The following is an 18827-nucleotide window of genomic DNA, read 5'->3' as shown; positions in this document are numbered from 1 at the left end:
GGTTACCGTCTAACCACCTTGATATTCACTTTTGTGGCGGTGGGAGGGCCTTTTCTGAGGCTTTTTTCCTTCTTTTTGAGTGAAATGTGAGGTGACACTTGCTTCACTATGTTCTAGCAAAACGATATTTTCTTATGTCCTATTATCACAGCAGTCGCCAATTGAAAGTGTTGGTTTATATACCTAGGATATGTGACACCCAGGGCCAATCATTTTGTAACACCCCCTATATAAAAAAATATTTTTAGTAAACCCCTCCCTCCTTGGTAGACCACTGCCTGAGGAAAGGGATTTTGGTCTCCAAAAGTTGGTAAAAAATGTATTAAAATTTGTTCAATAAAAAGATTACTTTATTTCCATTTTCTATTTATAAATGTTTATCAATACAGCTACAATGCTACTTTATTCTAAAGCAACCCAAAAAATGTTTTTCTACCTTTTATCATCTATGGTTTCTGTTTTCCTTATCTTCTCTTCATTCTCCATTCCATCCAGTGTCCACACTCTTTCTCTGTCCCTTCAATTTTTCTCTGTCTCCATTCCCTCCCCATGCTCTTTCATCTCTCTACTCCTTTCCTTCCCTCCTTCCCATCCCAACTCACCCAATGTTCTGGCATCTGCTTCCCTTCCCCCATACCCTGGCATCTCTCTCCACTCCTTCCCTTCCATCTCTCCCTCTCCCTCACCCCTCCATGTTATGGCATGTCCACTCTTTCCTCCCCCCCCCCTTCCCCATGGACTGGCATCACTCTCTCCTCTCCCTTCCCTTCCTTTTTCCTTCTTCCCAATCGGATGGCTTTCTTCCTTACCCTCCCTCCAATCGGGTACCTTGTGCAGCATTTCTGTACCCCCACCCCAATGGATACCTCTCTTTCTCTCATTGTCAATAGCTTTCACAACTTGCTGCTCTGCCGGGTCCCACCTATTTCCTGCTTCTACGAAGGCAGGACCTAGCAGAAAGGAAGGCCCAACACCGGCAGAGCAGTGAATTGTAAAGGCTGAGGTTGGTGTTGCTGGAAGGGGAATTACCCAGACCATGATGCCCACTCTGAGAACACTCCCTTATAGTCTTCACTGGTGAGTAGTAGTTTCATAATAATAATAATAATAATAACAACAGTTTATATGCTACAAGACCGTGAAGTTCTTAGCAGTTTACAATGATTAAAAGTTACAGATTGAGAAGTACTAACAGAGTTAAGATTTAGTGGTCAGTTATTGGGGGGAGAGATTGTTCAGTGTAGCTGCCTAAGTACTTTAGGAACAAATATGTTTTTAGGTGTTTCATAAATTCCCCATAAGTATTCACAAGCATGAGTAACTGTTTCAGGTCTTTACCCCATAATGCTGCCTGATAAGAGACGAGATGTTGATGGTGTCTTTTAAATTTACAGTATATCCTTTAACCAGTGGAGAAACAAAATTCAAGTTTGAGCTTCTCTTAAGTTGATTGGTTGAGAAAGAGAAAAGGTCAGTTATATATCTGGGGGCTAGGCCGAAAAGTACCTTGAAGCAGAAACATCCGAATTTAAACTTCACACGTGCCTCCATCGACAGTCAATGTAGGAATCGGTAGGAAGGGGTTATATGGTCGAATTTCTTCAGACCCAAAATCAGCCTGATCGCCACATTTTGCACCAGTTGTAATCGTTGGAAGTTCTGGGAAATTGTCAGGTAGGCTATATTACAATAGTCAAGTTGGCTCAGTATAAGGGACTGTACCAGAATTCTGAATGATGAAGCATCAAAATATGCTCTAATGGACTGGAGCTTCCAGAGAGTAAAAAAAAATCCTTTCTGACCAAAGAGTCCACCTGGTCTTTCATGGTCAGGCCCTGGTCTAGTATTACACCCAGTACCTTCATAGTAGATTGGATAGGGTAACTGAGTTTGTTGATGCGTAGCGATGTTTTGATGTCAAGTGAGTGTGGCGAGGCTACTAAGAATTTTGTTTTTTTCTGAGTTTAGTTTCAATCTAAATTCAGTCATCCATTGCTCCATCACATTTAGTACTTCTGTTGCTGTAGGAATGACTTCAGAGAGAGAGGTCGTGAATGGGATAATAATCGTGAAGTCATCTGCGTAATTGAATAATTTTATCCTTAGTTGGGACAATTGCGCACCTAATGATGACATGCAAACATTGAAAAGCAGTGGGGACAGTAGAGACTCCTGTGGAATGCCGTATGGATTACTCCAGGTTTCAGATAGATTGTAGTTAAAGCGTACTTGATAAGTGCGGGATGTAAGGAAACCTTGGAACCAGTCTAGCACCTCGCCTCTGATACCTATTGTGTCTAAGCATTGTAACAGTTTCCCATGGTCCACTAGGTCAAAGGCAGAGCTCATGTCAAATTGCATAATCAGTGCGTTAAGGCCCTTACTGAACTAGGAGCGTAAATTATCCAAGATGGCCGCGATTACTGTTTCAGTGCTAAATAGAGGTCTGAAACCAGATTGAGTTTCATGTAAAAGAGAGAATTGATCAAGATATTCCATTAATTGGGTGTGTACCAATCCTTCCATGATTTTTTTTAAAAATGATTTTTTCATCAGCTTGTAAAGTACATTTCTGTCATATTGTAATGTAATGTAATTTATTTCTTATATACCGCTACATCCGTTAGGTTCTAAGCGGTTTACAGAAACTATACATTAAGATTAGAAATAAGAAAGGTACTTGAAAAATTCCCTTACTGTCCCGAAGGCTCACAATCTAACTAAAGTACCTGGAGGGTAATAGAGAAGTGAAAAGTAGAGTTAGAGGAAAAATAAAAATAAAATAAACATTTTAATAAGACAGCATTGATCTAAATACTTTGGAAGGTAGAAGAGAGGAGAGAAAGGAATAGAAGCAGAAGGGGGAGCCGTTGAACAGTAGAATTCTGGAGAAATTTAAATGATAGAAATAGAACAAAACAAAGACAAAAGGCAAAACAATAGATAAGATTAAAGATAAATCATAAGCTGGAAAGAAAAATAAAATAAAACTTTTTTATTCTTCACAATGGAAAAAGTTGAAGCTGTTAGATGAATTATTATTCACACACTTGTTTTACTAAATTTATTTTGTAGGCTGCGACTAACCCCCTCCTTTACTAATGCACAACACAGGTTTTAGCGCCAGCAGCAGCAGTAACTGCTCCGACACTCAGGAATTCTATGAGCATCGGAGCAGTTACGCGTTAGTAAAGGAGGGGTAAATTATATGTCCATCCCTTATCCTTTTATTTTGTCTTAGTCATAACAAAATCATAGGTAACACATATGATTCAAAGCAACTATGCTAATATGCACCAGGCTAAATTAAATAAGGCTCTTTATTTTCCCACCAATTTAATGCAGAAAGGACAATCTCTCTTCCACTGTCCACATTGTCACACTGCTTCAGTTTCTGGCCTTGATGCAGCTTTGATGTTTTCCCTGCCACGGTCCCTTTCATGAGCCAGAAAAATGGTTTCTGATATTTCCCTCTGCTTAGTTGGGGAATCAAGGGCAATGAGTGAAGACATTCTGCTGATTAAAAACATGCTTCTGATGATTGAGGGATCTCAGAAGATGTCAGCTCCTTCTGTGTCTTGGAGTAGTTCCATTTTGTAATATTTCCTGTTGAATGCTAAAAGGGATTCAGAAAGGAAACATCCAAGAAGTTGGAATGGGGGGGGGGGGGGGGGAGGGCGGGGGGAGTAATGGAGGGATTTCCTTCATAGCCACTGCAAAGTTTATAGGCCCTGCCTAATTCCTATTCTTTTTTAATGAGTTTATCCAGAAGAAGTAAAACAGTAAAAACAAAACAAATTTTCTTCACAAGTTGAAAATAACTAAAGGAGAACCTGTCATAATTAATCATATAGAATAGATCACACAAAGCCAAATCCAGATTAACAAGAAACTTCTCCCTCCTGGGCCGGGTGCCCCATCTGTCAGCAAACTCCTTGTTACTAAGAAATAACATCAACTGAACTGAAAGTGTTTAAAAATATATACATGTAACATTTTGATATTTTATCACATATCTATATAGAAATTTAAATAAAAATAATGGTCCCCAGAACCAATACTCTGGAAAACATCAAAAGAAACTGTAAAGGTCATTTCTGAGTAGTTTTTTGCTATATCAGGATTGACTCCTTTTTAATGAAAGAAAAGAAGAATTTCTATGAAGAAAAGTTTCAATAGCCAGTCACACTCAGGATCCAATACCACTGTCACCAAAAGAGTAGTGATGCCATTAGGCACTATAGATCACCTCTATAGGTGTGGTTCACATTAAAAGTAGGTACCAGAAAGTAGGCCTTGGAAATTCTGGCCTACATTTCTAGCATCTACCTTTCCTGAAGGCGTGATTCTACAAATGGCACTGTTGTGTGATTCAAAAACTTAGGGCTCCTTTTATTAAGCTGCGCTAATGTCTCCATTGAGCTGGCATTAGTTTTTCCACGTATCGCAGGGGGTTAGTGCATGCTAATCTGCAGCGCGCACTAAAAACGCTATCGCAGCTTAGTAAAAGGAGCCCTTAAAAACTGATCAATAGAAACAAAATCAAAATACACAAATACAATAAATGTTACCAGCCAGCAGTGGAATTGCCACAGGAGAGACCCATTAATAAACAATTGTGGAGAAAAAGCCTCAAATATATCAATTCAGTAGCAATCTGCAATGATTTCAAGCTGCTCTTTCACACGTCATTGGCATAAAAATCTCCACACGCTTTAATGTCAATCTCTCATTTAGCTACAAAACATGGAGTCTGTCATCATCTGACACTTGTTCCCAAACATAGGCAGCGGCGAACACCTCCCACTGCCTCTCAATGTCAATACCCATAGTGAGCTGACCTGATTTGTGTGATTGGCGTCCACTTTTAAGGTGGCCTCAGACAACTGTGTCATTTATAGAATCCAGGTCTAAGTGCTCACACAAAAATTCTAAAAACTTGCTACATGGTAATGGCATCATTAATGCATATCAATCACAATTACAGAATGTGGGAGTATTGTATAAATAAATTAGCACTCACCATAAAATAATCGAAAAATAGTGCTAAATTAAACTTCTCATAAATATTAGATAATAATATAGTGAAACCTTGGTTTACGAGCATAATTTGTTCAGAAGCATGCTCGTAAACCAAATTACTTGTATATCAAAGCGAGTTTCCCCATAGGAAGTAAGGGAAACTCGCTTGATAAGTAAGGGAAACTCGCTTGATACGTTCCCACCCCCCCACCCCCCAAGGCCAGCGGCGCTGCTCCATTCCCCCCGAGAACTTGTATCGCTCTCTCCCCCGCCCCCCACTCATGAATGCCCCCCCCCCCCCGTGTGAACCGGAACCGCCCACCTGAACAGCATTCAGCCTTACCCCATCTGGCATCAGCACTCAGCCCACAGGACGTGTCGGTGCTGGTGAAAGAAGTTCCTACCTCTTGCTTGGGCCTTGAGCATCTGCGCATGCTCAAGGCCTTCTGGTTCTTGCTCCAACTCATAGGTCATCAACTTAAGACCAATGACTGCATCACTTCACTCATTTACAAATAAATAAATTGCAAATTTTAACTTTATGGCTGATGTCATTCACCTTGATATTAGAAAATGGTAATAAATATCCACTTATCCAAAAGGGTTAGTTGCGCCAAAAACAAATTTTTTCATGTGATGGTTCAATCCAAAATTATAATCAAATGTATAATATGTACTGTGAATTATATAGCACAATTTTATTCCCCCCCCTTTTACAAAAGTGCACTAGCGTCTTTAGCGCTGGCTGCAGTGGTAACAGCTCCAACGCTAATAGAATTCTATGAGCATCAGAGCTGCTACCGCCGTGACCAGTGCTAAAAACGCTAGCGTGGTTTTGTAAAAGGGGGAGATCATTTAATATTTATGAGAAGTTTAATTTAGCACTATTTTTGGATTAACATTAATGCATAACCACTAATACAAAAAATAGAAAATAGGTTATTTTATGGCTGTAGTAAAATAAATGGCCTTAGTGCACAGGAAAGACCTGCATAAGGGTGCGCTAAAACCACTTTTTACTGCAGCTTAGTAAAAAAAACAACCCAACAAATCCTTTTGAGGACAATATATAAGAATAACAATGAAAAGACCATTTCTGATCTGCTAAGAAAGTAAAAATCTCAGACAGAACAAAAGAAAATTGTCTTCATTTCCTCTTTTTTACCTAACTCCCCCTTTTACAAAGCTGTGCTAGCAGTTGCCGCTGTGGTAACTGCCTTGAAGCCCATAGGGATTTAAAGGGCTTTAGGTCCATCGTCTTGCGGCTTTGTAAAGTGTGTGTGTGTGTGGGGGGGGGGGGGGGGGTAAAAGAAGCTTGCTGAGTTCTTTGAACTCATTGAGTTATGCTTTGATTTGTTTTGATTTATTTACTTAATATACTACTAACTAGTCTTTAGCCCGTTACATTAACGGGTGCTAGAATATATGTCTCTCTGTCTTTATTTCTGTCTCTCTCCCTATCCCTGTCTTTTTATTTTTGTTTCTCTCCCTCCTGCTTTCTTTCTTTCTGTCTGTCTCTCTCCCTGCCCCTGTGTATTTCTTCCTTTCTTTCTGTCTTCCTCCCGATGTCTGTCTTTCTTTATATCTGTCTCTCTCCCTGCCCCCTATGCAGCAGCAGCATTCCCTCCCCCTCCATTTCTCTGTGCAGTTTGGGAGGTGTTTTTTTTTTTCAAGATGGTGCCTGGTTAGGTTTTAGGTTGTGTTGCCTTTTTTTTCTCCCCTTCCTCTGCCTCTCTACTACTACTGCTACTATTAATTATATCTCTCTCTGCCTTACCTTCCATGCATGAACCGAGCTCACGGCTGGCAGCTGCAACCTTCCCAGTGCGCCACTTCCTCTAACAGCTTCCCAACCAAATACTGCCGTCATGCACTGCAAGGAGGGATGCAGACTCTGGCTGACAAGGAAACCACAAGCTCCCTCTGCCTCGTACCGCTGACTAATACTCGACCCATGCTCCATGGCGCCGCTGCATGTTGCACGGAGGTGCTGGCTGCCACGTGGGTCAGAGCAGACTGTGCACTCGTGGGCCAGCAGACCGCGTGCTCTCCACAGCCGTGCACTGCTGACTGTGCCTCAACCCTGCCGCTCCCGCCGGTCTTAGCCCTTTTTGGCGTCTGCCCTCCGCCAACAGCCCTCCTCCCGGCAGCCGCCACTCCGCGTGTCCTGGAAGCGCGCATGCACACTCATGCTGCAACATCCCGACAGATCAGATCTCAGGGAACACGCGGCACGAGTGCGCATGAGCGCTTAGTGTTTTATTATTATAGATAATCAATTAATAGAGAACAAGATTTGCACTGTGAAGTAATATTTTCTAAGTAAGTAAAATATACATATATTACCTCAATACATCATGAAAAGTAACATCTCCACCATTGTGCAATCTCTCCATTTCATAGCACATGTGTTTGAATAAAAGCTTGTCCTTATCCAGGTCTACCTCCAATCTCCCACGTAGCAGCCTCAGCAGAAACTTAACACGGAAAGTAGGGATCACCCCCTGTCAACAATTGTAAAAAGTAAATTATTATATTTCAGTGATACTATTAATGGTGTTTTTGCAAGTAGCAGATCATCTATATACATAGAAAATAAATATTTGAGATACCTTGAGCCTTCTCCTATCACAGAAACACTCAGAGATATTCATTGTGGTATCCACAGTAGTTTTAATCATGCTTTACCTGATTATGTTTAGGTGTTTATTTTCTAGAAAATTTAGTGTTGATGGAGAGTACTAAAAGTCAGTATCAATGTCTCTGCACAGTGAATATATACAAGTGTGTTTTTCATTTTATTTAATTTTATAATATCTAATTTCACTTTTAAAAATATATCTCAATCTTTGTTTCCTAAAGTCCTTACTTCTACTATTGGACCAATGGTCATTTCTGACCACACCTTGATATTTATAGACCTGGAATTAAATACTTGTAGATGTGGTAATTGGTGATTTCTAGCTTATTTATATGATGACCCTCATTTCCCACAGTTTCTTGTGGAACGATGGACAGATTATGCTCATTTTAGTTTAGAGCATGAGAGTGATCCGATTCTTTACTGGGAAGCTTCCAAGGCTGTGCTACGTGGAGCTGTTATAGCTTATGTTGCGAGACGTAATCGTTGTATTGCTTCCAAGATTATTTTGCTTGAACGCCAATATCAAACTGCAAATAGAACCTATTTACGACGTCCTTCTTTGGCTTATAAAGAGGGTATGTTAGCTGCACATATAGCTTTGAATACTCTTCTTCATGAAAGGTCAAAACGTAGTACCCTTTATAATAAATTTTGTTTCTTTCATTTTGGTAATTACCCAGGTAGTTACCTTGCCCGTTTTACTAAAGCTTGGTGTGGTCATTGCTTAATTCCTTCTATTCAACTTCCAGTTGGGACTTATACTAATGACTCATCTCAAATTTCTCGGACGTTTTGTGATTATTTCTCTTGCTTATATACAGCGGATTCTTCATCGCAACCTTCTCTGGTACAGATGTATTTGGAAGATTCAGTTTTGCCTCATTTAACTCCTAAAATGAGAGATTCTTTAAATGCTCTATTATGTGTTGTAGAAGTTCAGCAAGTTATTAAATCTTTAATTACTTGCAAAGCACCTGGACCTGATGGTTTTACAGCAGAATATTATAAATTATCATCTTCCAGGATCATTGGTGAGGTATTTTAACTCATGTGTTGATGTAGGTTCATTTCCCCTTGGTGTTACATATGCATTGATTACGTTAATACCAAAACCTGGGAAAGATCTTTATAATATAGCTCCTTACTAAATGTTGATCTAAAATTTTTTGTTCGGGTTTTAGCAGATAGGCTTGCTTTATGCGTAGGCTTGCTTAATGTTTACTTACGCTTATTGGTCAAGAACAAGTTGGATTTGTTTGTGGCAGGCAATCTGTATTACATGTTCGCATAGTTTTGATGGCATTGGCAACGGGTCAAGTGCAGGGGATACCTGGACTTTTAGCTAGTTTAGATGCTCAGAAAGCCTTTGACCGAGTGGAGTGGTTTTTCCTTTTTCCAACGCTTTTACATATGGGTTTCTCTGGTTGGTTTCTTTATACTAGGCCTCGTGCGTCTATCCTAATTAATGGAACTCGTTCTCCTTTTTTCAATATTTCTCAAGGAACTCGTCAAGGCTGTCCTTTGTCTCCATTACTTTTTCTTTTATATTTAGAACCTTTATTATATACTCTACAAAGTGATATTCATATTACAGGCCTTTCCAGTGAGGGTCAAGATTTGAAGGTATTGTCATTTGCGGATGATCTTATGCTTATATTAACCAATCTTGAAAGGTCTATAGTACATTTACTTGATGCATTGGCAGAATTTGGTTTTCACTCTGGCTTTAAGTTAAATTATCAGAAATCGATGGCTCTTCCATTCCATTCATCTTTACCTTCTAAATGGAATGACACTTTTCCTTTGACCTGGGCATCTGATAAAATAATATATCCTAGTATATCGATTCCACAAGATCTTAATCAACTTCATGATATTAATATACAACCTTTGTTAGATAAAACTAAGTCTCTTCTATTAACATGGCATCATTTTCTGGTCTCTATGATGGGACGTATTTCACTTTACAACATGATTATTTTGCCTCAATGGTTGTACATTTACCAGATGTTCCCTCTTATTTTTTACCGGAGAGTTGAATTTCAATTAGATAAACTTATTAGAGGATTCCTTTGGAAAGGGGGTCGACCTCATCTTCCATTGCACAAGTTGGTGTTAAAGATTGATAAAGGTGGTCTAGGTTTTCTATCTTTGTGTCAATTTGTAGATTCTTGCCATTTGAGATTTCTTTCCACATCATATTTTTCTTGGAAGTCCCTGATTGGCTGAGGAGCCCAAGGTGCCTCAGCCAATCAGGGACTTAGGCCCCTCCCCTTGCATCAGATGATGCATCGGGGTATGGCCTAAGGCTGTCATTGCTGTGCAGGAGGCTGGAGGAGCAGGAGGGACCGAGCACCTATCCTACTCCCAACGATTTTAAAGGTATGGGAAGGGAGGTGGGCCCAGCCTGGACAGGATGGGTTAGAGATGGCAGGAGGGAGTTATGTTCTGCCTTATGTTCTTCAGCAGGGTATCTGCGCAGGGGGGGGGGGGAGGGCGGCAGTTAAAACTACAGGCTGGCAATGGGTTTTACAGAATATATAAAAAAGGAATAATTCCTTTTTTATGTATTCTGCAAAACCCATTGCCAGCCCGTGGTTTTAAAGAGCAGGAGAGTCGGTAAAAAATAAAGCGACTGGTCCTCAGCAGTCACTTCACTTTGGGTTGGCAAGCCCAATTGGTCTTCCTTCTTTTGTTTAATGAATCGCATCCCTGCCTACTTTGCATGCTGTTTCCCCTAATTTGCATGCACGGATCGGAAGCGGATCACAGGAGAGGTTAGTGAATCGAGTCGGAGGGAAATCGGGTCGCAAAGGGGTCACAAATCGATCGATACATGATCGGTTTGCTTAGTGAATCTAGCCCTTATTAGCTGAAGATTTCAAAGGCATTAAGGGTATGCTGTACAGGGAGCACTGCTTGGGAATGGAGCCACTTCCCCTTAGCTTAAGGTCTGGTGCCTGTTTAACTACAACTCCTGGTGCAGCTAAGGCTCTCATTGGGTGTTTCTCAGACAGCCTGCTTATTCTGATTAGAACCTGTCCTGCTGTGTTTGCAGGTGCTGTTTTCTCTACCCCACCCTCTCTCTGTGCTCTGCCTAGAGCATATGTCAGACGTAGAGATTTACTTAAGGGGCAAATAAGACTTATGTTCAGAAACATTTTTAACTCCCGTAGCCTTTTGCTTACTCTTAGTGGCACTACTGCTGGGTTTCTTCTCAGTGACAAGGCATGGATCAGACTGAATCTGCGGCTTTTTGTCAGTTTCTGCCTTCTCCCTGTCACAATGTTTACACCGTCTCTTGAGATATAATAAATATATGCCCTGCAGTTTAGTGAAGATTCAACCTGTTGGTATTTTACAAAAACATATAGGTGCCTATCAGGCTCATAAAAAACATAGAAGTCTAAAAAGTATCCTAAATTGGCACTGGACGTCCTAATCGCCAGGACGTCCCAGTGCCGATAATCAAAATTGTCTTTCTGTACATCTAGCAAAGTATTCTAGCTTCTGTGCATCCAAAGCATGCGATGGGCATGATGGAGGTATGCTATGGGCTGGCTTTGGGCGTTCCCAAGGCTGGGTTAGAAATGGATGTCTTGCAGCAAAAATCAAACATTTTGCAAGACATCCTGGACGGAACTTAGACGTTTGAAACTAGACCTCTGTTAGACATGTCTAAGTGTCACTAAGGTGCCCAAACTGACCAGATGACCACTGTATGCATCAGGGTAAGATACCCCCACATTCCCCCAGTGCTCAATGACCCCCTTCCACCACACAAAAATGAGAACAAAAAGGTACATACCTGTCTGTAAAACAGCAGCATCTGGTATGGGGCAGCCTAGTAGAGCTGTACACAGGTGTCTTAAGTAACCTGGTGGGTGGGTTAGTGAATCATAAGAGAGGAGGACCTAGGCCCATAAGCCACTCTAACCACTACAATTTATGGTAGAATGTGTGAGCCTACCCAAACCCTTCTATACTGCCATATAGGTGCCACTTGCAGCCATACGTTCTATTGCGATGGTACACAGGAGGTTTTGAGGGGGTTTGGGGGGCTCACCATAAATTATAAAGGGGATATGGTGAGATATACAACTGGTACCCCGTATGTGAAGTTCACAGCAGTGCCCTCTAAGGTGTACCATTGCTCTATTAGGAAGTCTATGTGGCTAGACCAGGGGTCTGCAACCTTTAAGACATAAAGAGCCACTTGGACCCGTTTTCGAAAAGAAAAAAAAAACTTGGAGCCGCAAAACCATTATAAAACAAATCTAACACTGCATATATTGTTTCTTATCTTAATGCTATATACAGGATCACTAAATTGAAATAAAATCATTTTTCCTACCTTTGCTATTTGGTGATTTCATGAGTCTCTGGTTGCACTTTCTTCTTCTGACTGTGCATCCAATCTTTCTTCCTTTCTTTCAGCCTCCTGTATGTTTCCTCTCCTCCAGACCTCATTCTCTCCCCCAACTTTTTCTTTCTGTCTCCCTATTCCCCCTTCTTTCTGTCTCCGTGCCCTCCCCCAAGCCACTCGGTTTGCTGCCACTGCAATCGGGGAACAGCCCCCAAGCCACCGCCGTCCCAAGCTTTCCCTGCAGAAGTGTTGCGCTGACCAGCATTCCGCTCCCTGACGTCAATTCTGACGTAGGAGAGGAAGTTCCGGGCCAACAAGGCATTTCTCCTCATTCCATCCAGCCTGAGCCCCATCTCTCCTTGATCCAGCATTTCCCTTCTGTGTCTGTCAGAATTACCATTCCACCTATTTTCCAGCATCACCCTTCTTTGTGTCCATCTCACCTATATCCCTATCTCACCACTTTTTCAGAATCTTCATTTGTCTCTGTCCTTATCTTTACGCCATGTTCACCATTTGCCCTTTCAATGTCTTTATCTCCCCCCTCCCACACTTTTTCAGCATTACTTCTATGTCTCTATTTCACCTCCTCTTCATGTCCCCTCTGTATCTCTATCCTTATTCAGTAGGTCCTGCTTACCCTTTCTCTTCTTTGTGTCACTATCTCCATTTTCAGCTTTCCCCCCTTTTTCCTTTGTTACTGCACCCTGTAGCTAGAATCTTTCCACCCTCCCTCCACTCCGGCCCAGCCCAGTATGAAAGATTTCCTTTTGTTTCCCTCCCCTCTCTCTTTCTCTCTCTCTTCTCCTCCCTCACCCACGAGTCCTGCATCTGGCCCTCTCCCTTCTACCTGCACCTGGCAACACCCCCCTGCTCCGCGGCTCTCTTCAGCAACTCGTCAGCAGCAGTGATCAAGACAAGCTGCCGACATCGAGGCCTTCCCTCTACGAGTCCCGCCTTTGTGGAAAAAGGAAGTTGAAACAAGCGGGACTCGCAGAGGGTAGGCCCCGACGTCAGAAGCTTGTGTCGATCGCTGCTGCTGAGTTGCCGAAGAGAGCCGCGGAGCAGGGGATGTGGCCGGAAGCAGGTAGAAGGAAGAGGGAGATAGGAAGGCTGTAGATCTCCGGAGCATGACACCGACCCCGGCCAGGATGATTTCTTTTTCAGGCACCTTACAAGTCCAGCGTCGCGGCGGGAAATAGCTATGCTGAGCAGTGAGCTCAGCACTACACAGATGAAAGCCTTGCTTGCTGATTGGTCCGGCGGCACGGCGGGGCGGGGCCGCCGGACCAATCAGCAAGCAAGGCTTTCATCTGTGTATGTGCTGAGCTCACTGCTCAGCATGGCTATTTCCCGCCGCGACGCTGGACTTGTAAGGTGCCTGAAAAAGAAATCATCCTGGCCGGAGCCGCAGCAAAGGTGGAAAAGAGCCGCATGCGGCTCTGGAGCCGCAGGTTGCCGACCCCTGGGCTAGACCATTACCATGCTGGCCCAGCCACATCCAAATGGTCAGGATTAGGACATTTTCAACATGGATGTTTTTCTGTTCAAAAATGGGGTAAAAATTTAGACATCCCAGTGGCCAAGACATCTAAGTAGACAATTAAAAAAAAAAAATTATATTTGAACATCCAGCAGTTTGCCATTCGAAAATGGCCATATTTGTTCCTCCAACTTTGGACATTCAGCTGGAAACATCCAAGTTGGATGTAGACTTTTTTTTTTTCAAAAATGTCCCCTATATGTATTTAAGTTTCAAGTTTATCTTTAATTTGATATACCACCTATATATAAGAAGGGGTAAAGTATGGGGTTTATATTCAAAACAATTTAACCAGCCATTCTCCCCATTGCCCCAGGTACATTAGATCAGTGGTTCTCAACCCTGTTCTGGAGGACCACCAGGCCAATCGGGTTTTCAGGCTAGCCCTAATGAATATGCATGAAAGAGATTTGCATATAATGGAAGTGATAGGCATGCAAATCTGTTCCATGCATATTCATTAGGGCTAGCCTGAAAACCCGATTGGCCTGATGGTCCTCCAGGACAGGGTTGGGAACCACTGCATTAGATAGATTGTGAGCCCGCCCGTACAGACAGACAGAAAAATGCTTGAGTACCTGAATAAATTCATGTAATCCGTACTGAGCTCCCTGGGGAGAATGGTATAGAAAATTGAATAAATAAATGTTTCCTGGCCAGATAAATCGCTTGCTCAGGGCTACCTGCTGATATTCAGTGGCACTTAACTGATTAATGACACTGAATATCATCACAGCCCAATATACTCAAAGCTGGCTATTTTGTGGGTGGTCCAAGATGAAGTCAGCATTTAACCATCTAAGTTTAGCAGTTATATTGGACTTCATAAAAGTCAGTCTTGTGTGTGGTGTCACTTATGTGGTAAAGTGTTGAATAATGTGTTTAAATTTTTATTTGGCATTGTTTCTCAGAAGCAACATGTATCTTCTATGGCTCTTATGAGCGATCTATATCTCCAAATGCCTGTTGCTTGGCACTGTTGCTCTCGTTCAACATCAAGTTACTTAAAGCAGTCATTTCACCAACTGCCAATTAAAGGGTTAATCACATAAGAGACAGCTGGCCTCATAAACTCGGACATCAGGGCCTGATTCTGGAAATGGCACCTGCCATGATAGGTGCCTGCAAAATGGGTGCCTACCGCATGTCAATCACCAGTAGGCGTCATGCCCAGAAGCACATCTATTTTTAGTACAGATGCCTTAAATGTAGGCCAGTGTTTTACAGGCCTACATTTAAGGCATCTGACATGCACCTATGGAAGCGCATAGGCAGATCTATGGACTCCTAAGGTCAGTTCAGACATAAGCCACGCTACGCCATCATTAGGCATCGTTAGGTGTGCCTAGACACCTCTGTATGTGCATCCCGATTAGTCCATTAGAAGTCGGTAGGAGACCTACCGCTGCCTACAATTGGGATGTTGATGTTAGAATTAGGCTCTCAGTGCTGGTGTCTAAACATGGCCCAGCATTGAATATCCAGGAATAATTCTGGCAGCCACTATTCCCTCTAAGCTGAGCAGAACTCCTTCACCTACAGTTCTACCAGTCTGGAGTGCTGTTTCACTATTATATTTTCAATAGTGAGGGAAAGGCAAGATATGCAGGAATGCAGGGAAGCTACCAGCTCCTAGTGACTGAAAAAAACAGTATTGAAGCACCATGCCCTGCTCCTGCTCCTGCTTAGAGGGTACAGTACAGGTGGTGGTTAAAAAAACCCTCACCACCACCAGCTGAATATATATCTACCCTAGGAGCTTAATGGCCCACTGACCTTGGTGAGCTGAAATAAAGCAAAGTTACTCACCAGTAGTAGACGTTCACTGAGGACAACAGGACACCATCTGACGGAACCCAGGTGGAGATCTTCTAGAAAACTTTTCTAGAAGAAGAAACACTTTTCTGAAGTGTTTGAAGACTGCATGGTACATGTGCAAATGCATTCCCACCTGCTGCTGCCACAAAAGGCCAGACAGTTTAATATAGGTAGAAAGCTGAAACCCAGATCCTCCAGGGTAGCATTATCAGTTTTGTGCGCAGGATCCAAGAGGCAGGCAGAGCTCTGAAGTCTCAGTGTGTGTTTGAGACGATGGTGTAGGGATGAGGGATTTAGATTTGTTAGGAACTGGCAGTGGCGTACCTAGCATGTGTGACACCCGGGGCCCATCATTTTTTGGCACCCCCCCATCTGTACAAAAAACATGATTTTTAGTAACAAGCCACACGTCACACATGAGTACCTAGGAAAAGGCAGCATCTTACATACTGCAGTGAGAAATACAACAGCAATACACCCATTGTAAAACTAAACAAGCCAGACTAGTACAGATCAATCCTGCAGTCAATCCTAACAGAAAACCATGTCTTTCGAACACACAGAACACAGAAAACACCTTCGCCTACTATGGAATGTCATCACAAACTAACACCTCCCCCTTTTACAAAACTGTAGTGTGGATTTTAGCTATGGTGGTAACAGCTCTGACGCTCATAGAGTTCTGAGCATCAGAGCTGCTACCACCACGGCTGGCGCTAAAAAACGCTCCACAGTTTTGTAAAAGGGGGGGGATAAAATAGAATTACATAGACAAAGGTTAAATTGAACCAGCAAGAAGCTTGACTCTGCATACAATGCAACACCATAGAAACAGTGACACATATCTCCTAAAGCAATAAATAAATAGAAAATTTTTGTTTTACCTTTGTCTTCTCTGGTTTCTGCTTTCCTCATCTTCTTGTTACTCTCTTCCTTCCATCCACTGTCTGCCATCTCTCTGCCCCTATATGGCATCTTCTCTCCTTCTATGCCCCTTCCAGAAACTTTATGCCTCCCCCTTCCATCTCTCCTTTCACCCCCATTGGTCTGGTATCTGTCTCCTCTCCTTCCCCCCTGCTCTGGCATCTCTCTCTCCGCTCCCTTCCTCCTGTTCTTCCCTGGTCTTCCTTCTCAATTTATTTTCTGCCTCTGTCTAAATTCTTTTTTTACTATTCAGTCCTCAATTTCCCTCTTTTACTGTGTCTACCTATAGCTTGCCACCTCTTTCTCTCACCCTTCCAGTAACTAACTCTATCCTCTTCCCTCAATCCTGCATGTGCCTTTTTTTTCTTTCTCCTCCCCACTTCCTTCCAGCATCTGCTCCCCCTTTCCCTCACACTTCCATTCAGCAGCTGTCCCCCTCTCCCCCACACTTCCATTCAGTGTCTGTTTCCCTCTCTCCCCCCCTTCCATCTAGTGTTCACCCTCTATCTCGCCCCTTCCATTCACTGCCCTCTGTGCTCTTTCTATCCAGTGTCCACCCTCTCTTTCTTCCATATGGCATCTTCCCTCTTTCTATGCTCCTTCCATAAACTATACTATCCCGTGCCTCTTCTCTCCTTTGTACATGATTGATTTCAACTCTGTCATCTCTCCGTTTTTCTCTCTCTGTCACCACCCCCTCCCCTATGCTCTGGCATCTCTCTCTTCTCCTTTCTTTCCTTCCCCACCTCACGGTCTGGCATCATCCCTTCCCTGATTCCCGGCATCTCTCTCCTTTCCTTTTCTTCCATCTCTCCCTCCCCCTCTATGCTATGACATTTCCTTCTTCCTTTTCCCCTTCCTTTTCCCTTGATCTGGCATACCTTCCTCCTTCCCTTCATGCCCTGGCATCTCTTCTTCCCTCCAAGTCCTGGCATCTCATTTCATTCCCTCCAGTTGGGTACAGCAACACTCTCCCCAATTCTCTCCCCCTCTGCTCCCTTTCCTCCTTCTGTCACCCAAGGCCTGGTGTCCTGAACTTCATCGGCAGCAGCAGCATTCACAATTCACTGCTGTTGCCGGTTTCAGGCCTTCCTCTCTGTCGGGCCCTGTCTTCATGAAAACAGGAAGTAGCAGGACCAGGCAGAGAGGAATGGCCTGAAGCTGGCAACAGCAGCGAATTGTAAAACTGCTGCTGCCCGAAGAAGGTAATGGCGCCAGGCCTTAGAGCACCGTGGCAGACTGCTTCTCCCCCTCCCCAGTCGAACCCCCGCTGACCCTACTACCTCTCCCCCCCAAGTGAAACCCCATAACGACCCTCCAGCGATGAGCAGCAAACCTCCCTCCAGTAGCGTCGGCAACCGCCAGCGCTAAACAGGCTGCTTCGCGGCTTTCTCCTGCCGGTGAAGCGTCCACTGATGTACAAGTAACTCCAGGATCAAGGGATATGGTAGACCATGTCTGACTCCAAAAATCTTTTAGTAATGGACAATCATATAGTAAGTTTCGTTGTGACCCCAATTGTTGCTTTGCAGGACCAACAACCATCCTCCATAGACTTTTTTAATTTAGCAATTCTCAAAGGTGTCCAGTAAGCTCTGTGAAGCAAAAAATAAGATGTTTGCAACATTGAAGCAGAACTTGTTATTCCCTAAGCACTTGCCATGTGCCAACTTCTATATTAATGTTAAAGTCTTTATTCCATGTTTCTTCTATATTATTCGGTCTAGATGTCTTCCTGTAGTAGTTTATACCAGATGCCTGCCTCCTTTTCTTGAATGTCAGTTGAAGAGAAAGTGGGAAAATGTCAGGTATGACAGCATTCCATGTGGAAGATATCTTATGATGATGATGTATTGCATGTTTGAGTTGGAGCCATTGGTAATGACAGGTAGGTGGGAGCATGTACTGTGAGCATAAGGTGTCATATGGCAACCAGTCAATGCCATCATAAAGTTGGTCAATTTGCCATATACTAGCTGCTTGCTAGTTTTTCCAATCTATGACATGACTTTGAATTTTTATGTCTTCATTTCTCCATAATGGGGCATGGAGTGTATTGTTCCATCGATTAGTTAATAGTTTTTATATTTCTTTAAATGTACTTTGAATTGACAATAGTAATTGTTCCTGTTTACTAACATTTTTAGTCATAGACATGAATGGTAAGTATTTTAAGTTTGTTGATCTTCTAACCGCTTTCTCAAAGTTTAACCATTTAGGAGCATTTGCAGTATTGGCCACAATATTAGGAAAGTTAACTCCACTGTTTTGTTTATTTTGTTTAAGTTTCATTAATGCTATCTGAAGCACTTTATTGTTCCATAGATATCTGGATAGAATGTTGTCTATCTTTTTGTAAAAGCTGGTTGGAAAAAGGACTGGGATCATATGTAAGTAATATAATATTTTAGGGACAAGTACCATTTTAATTGATTCTAAGCAACCCCACCATGAGAGTTTTAGTGGAGTCCATCTTGCTGTTAATTGCTTCATAGAAGTTATGATATCAG

General features: G+C 42.5%; 1 protein-coding gene across 1 annotated transcript in view; it reads right to left on the bottom strand.

Moving 5' to 3' along the window:
- The window catches only part of NALCN (sodium leak channel, non-selective), a 1129711-nt gene that overhangs the window by 31889 nt on the left and 1078995 nt on the right, over positions 1-18827 (bottom strand). The window contains exon 40 of the mRNA XM_033948885.1: positions 7369-7526. Coding sequence (XP_033804776.1) covers positions 7369-7526 — 158 coding nt within the window. The remainder of the gene's footprint in view (positions 1-7368; positions 7527-18827) is intronic.

Source organism: Geotrypetes seraphini, chromosome 6 (assembly GCF_902459505.1).
Source record: "Geotrypetes seraphini chromosome 6, aGeoSer1.1, whole genome shotgun sequence".
NCBI classification, from domain to species: domain Eukaryota; kingdom Metazoa; phylum Chordata; class Amphibia; order Gymnophiona; family Dermophiidae; genus Geotrypetes; species Geotrypetes seraphini.
This window is presented reverse-complemented; position numbering and strand designations above follow the sequence as displayed.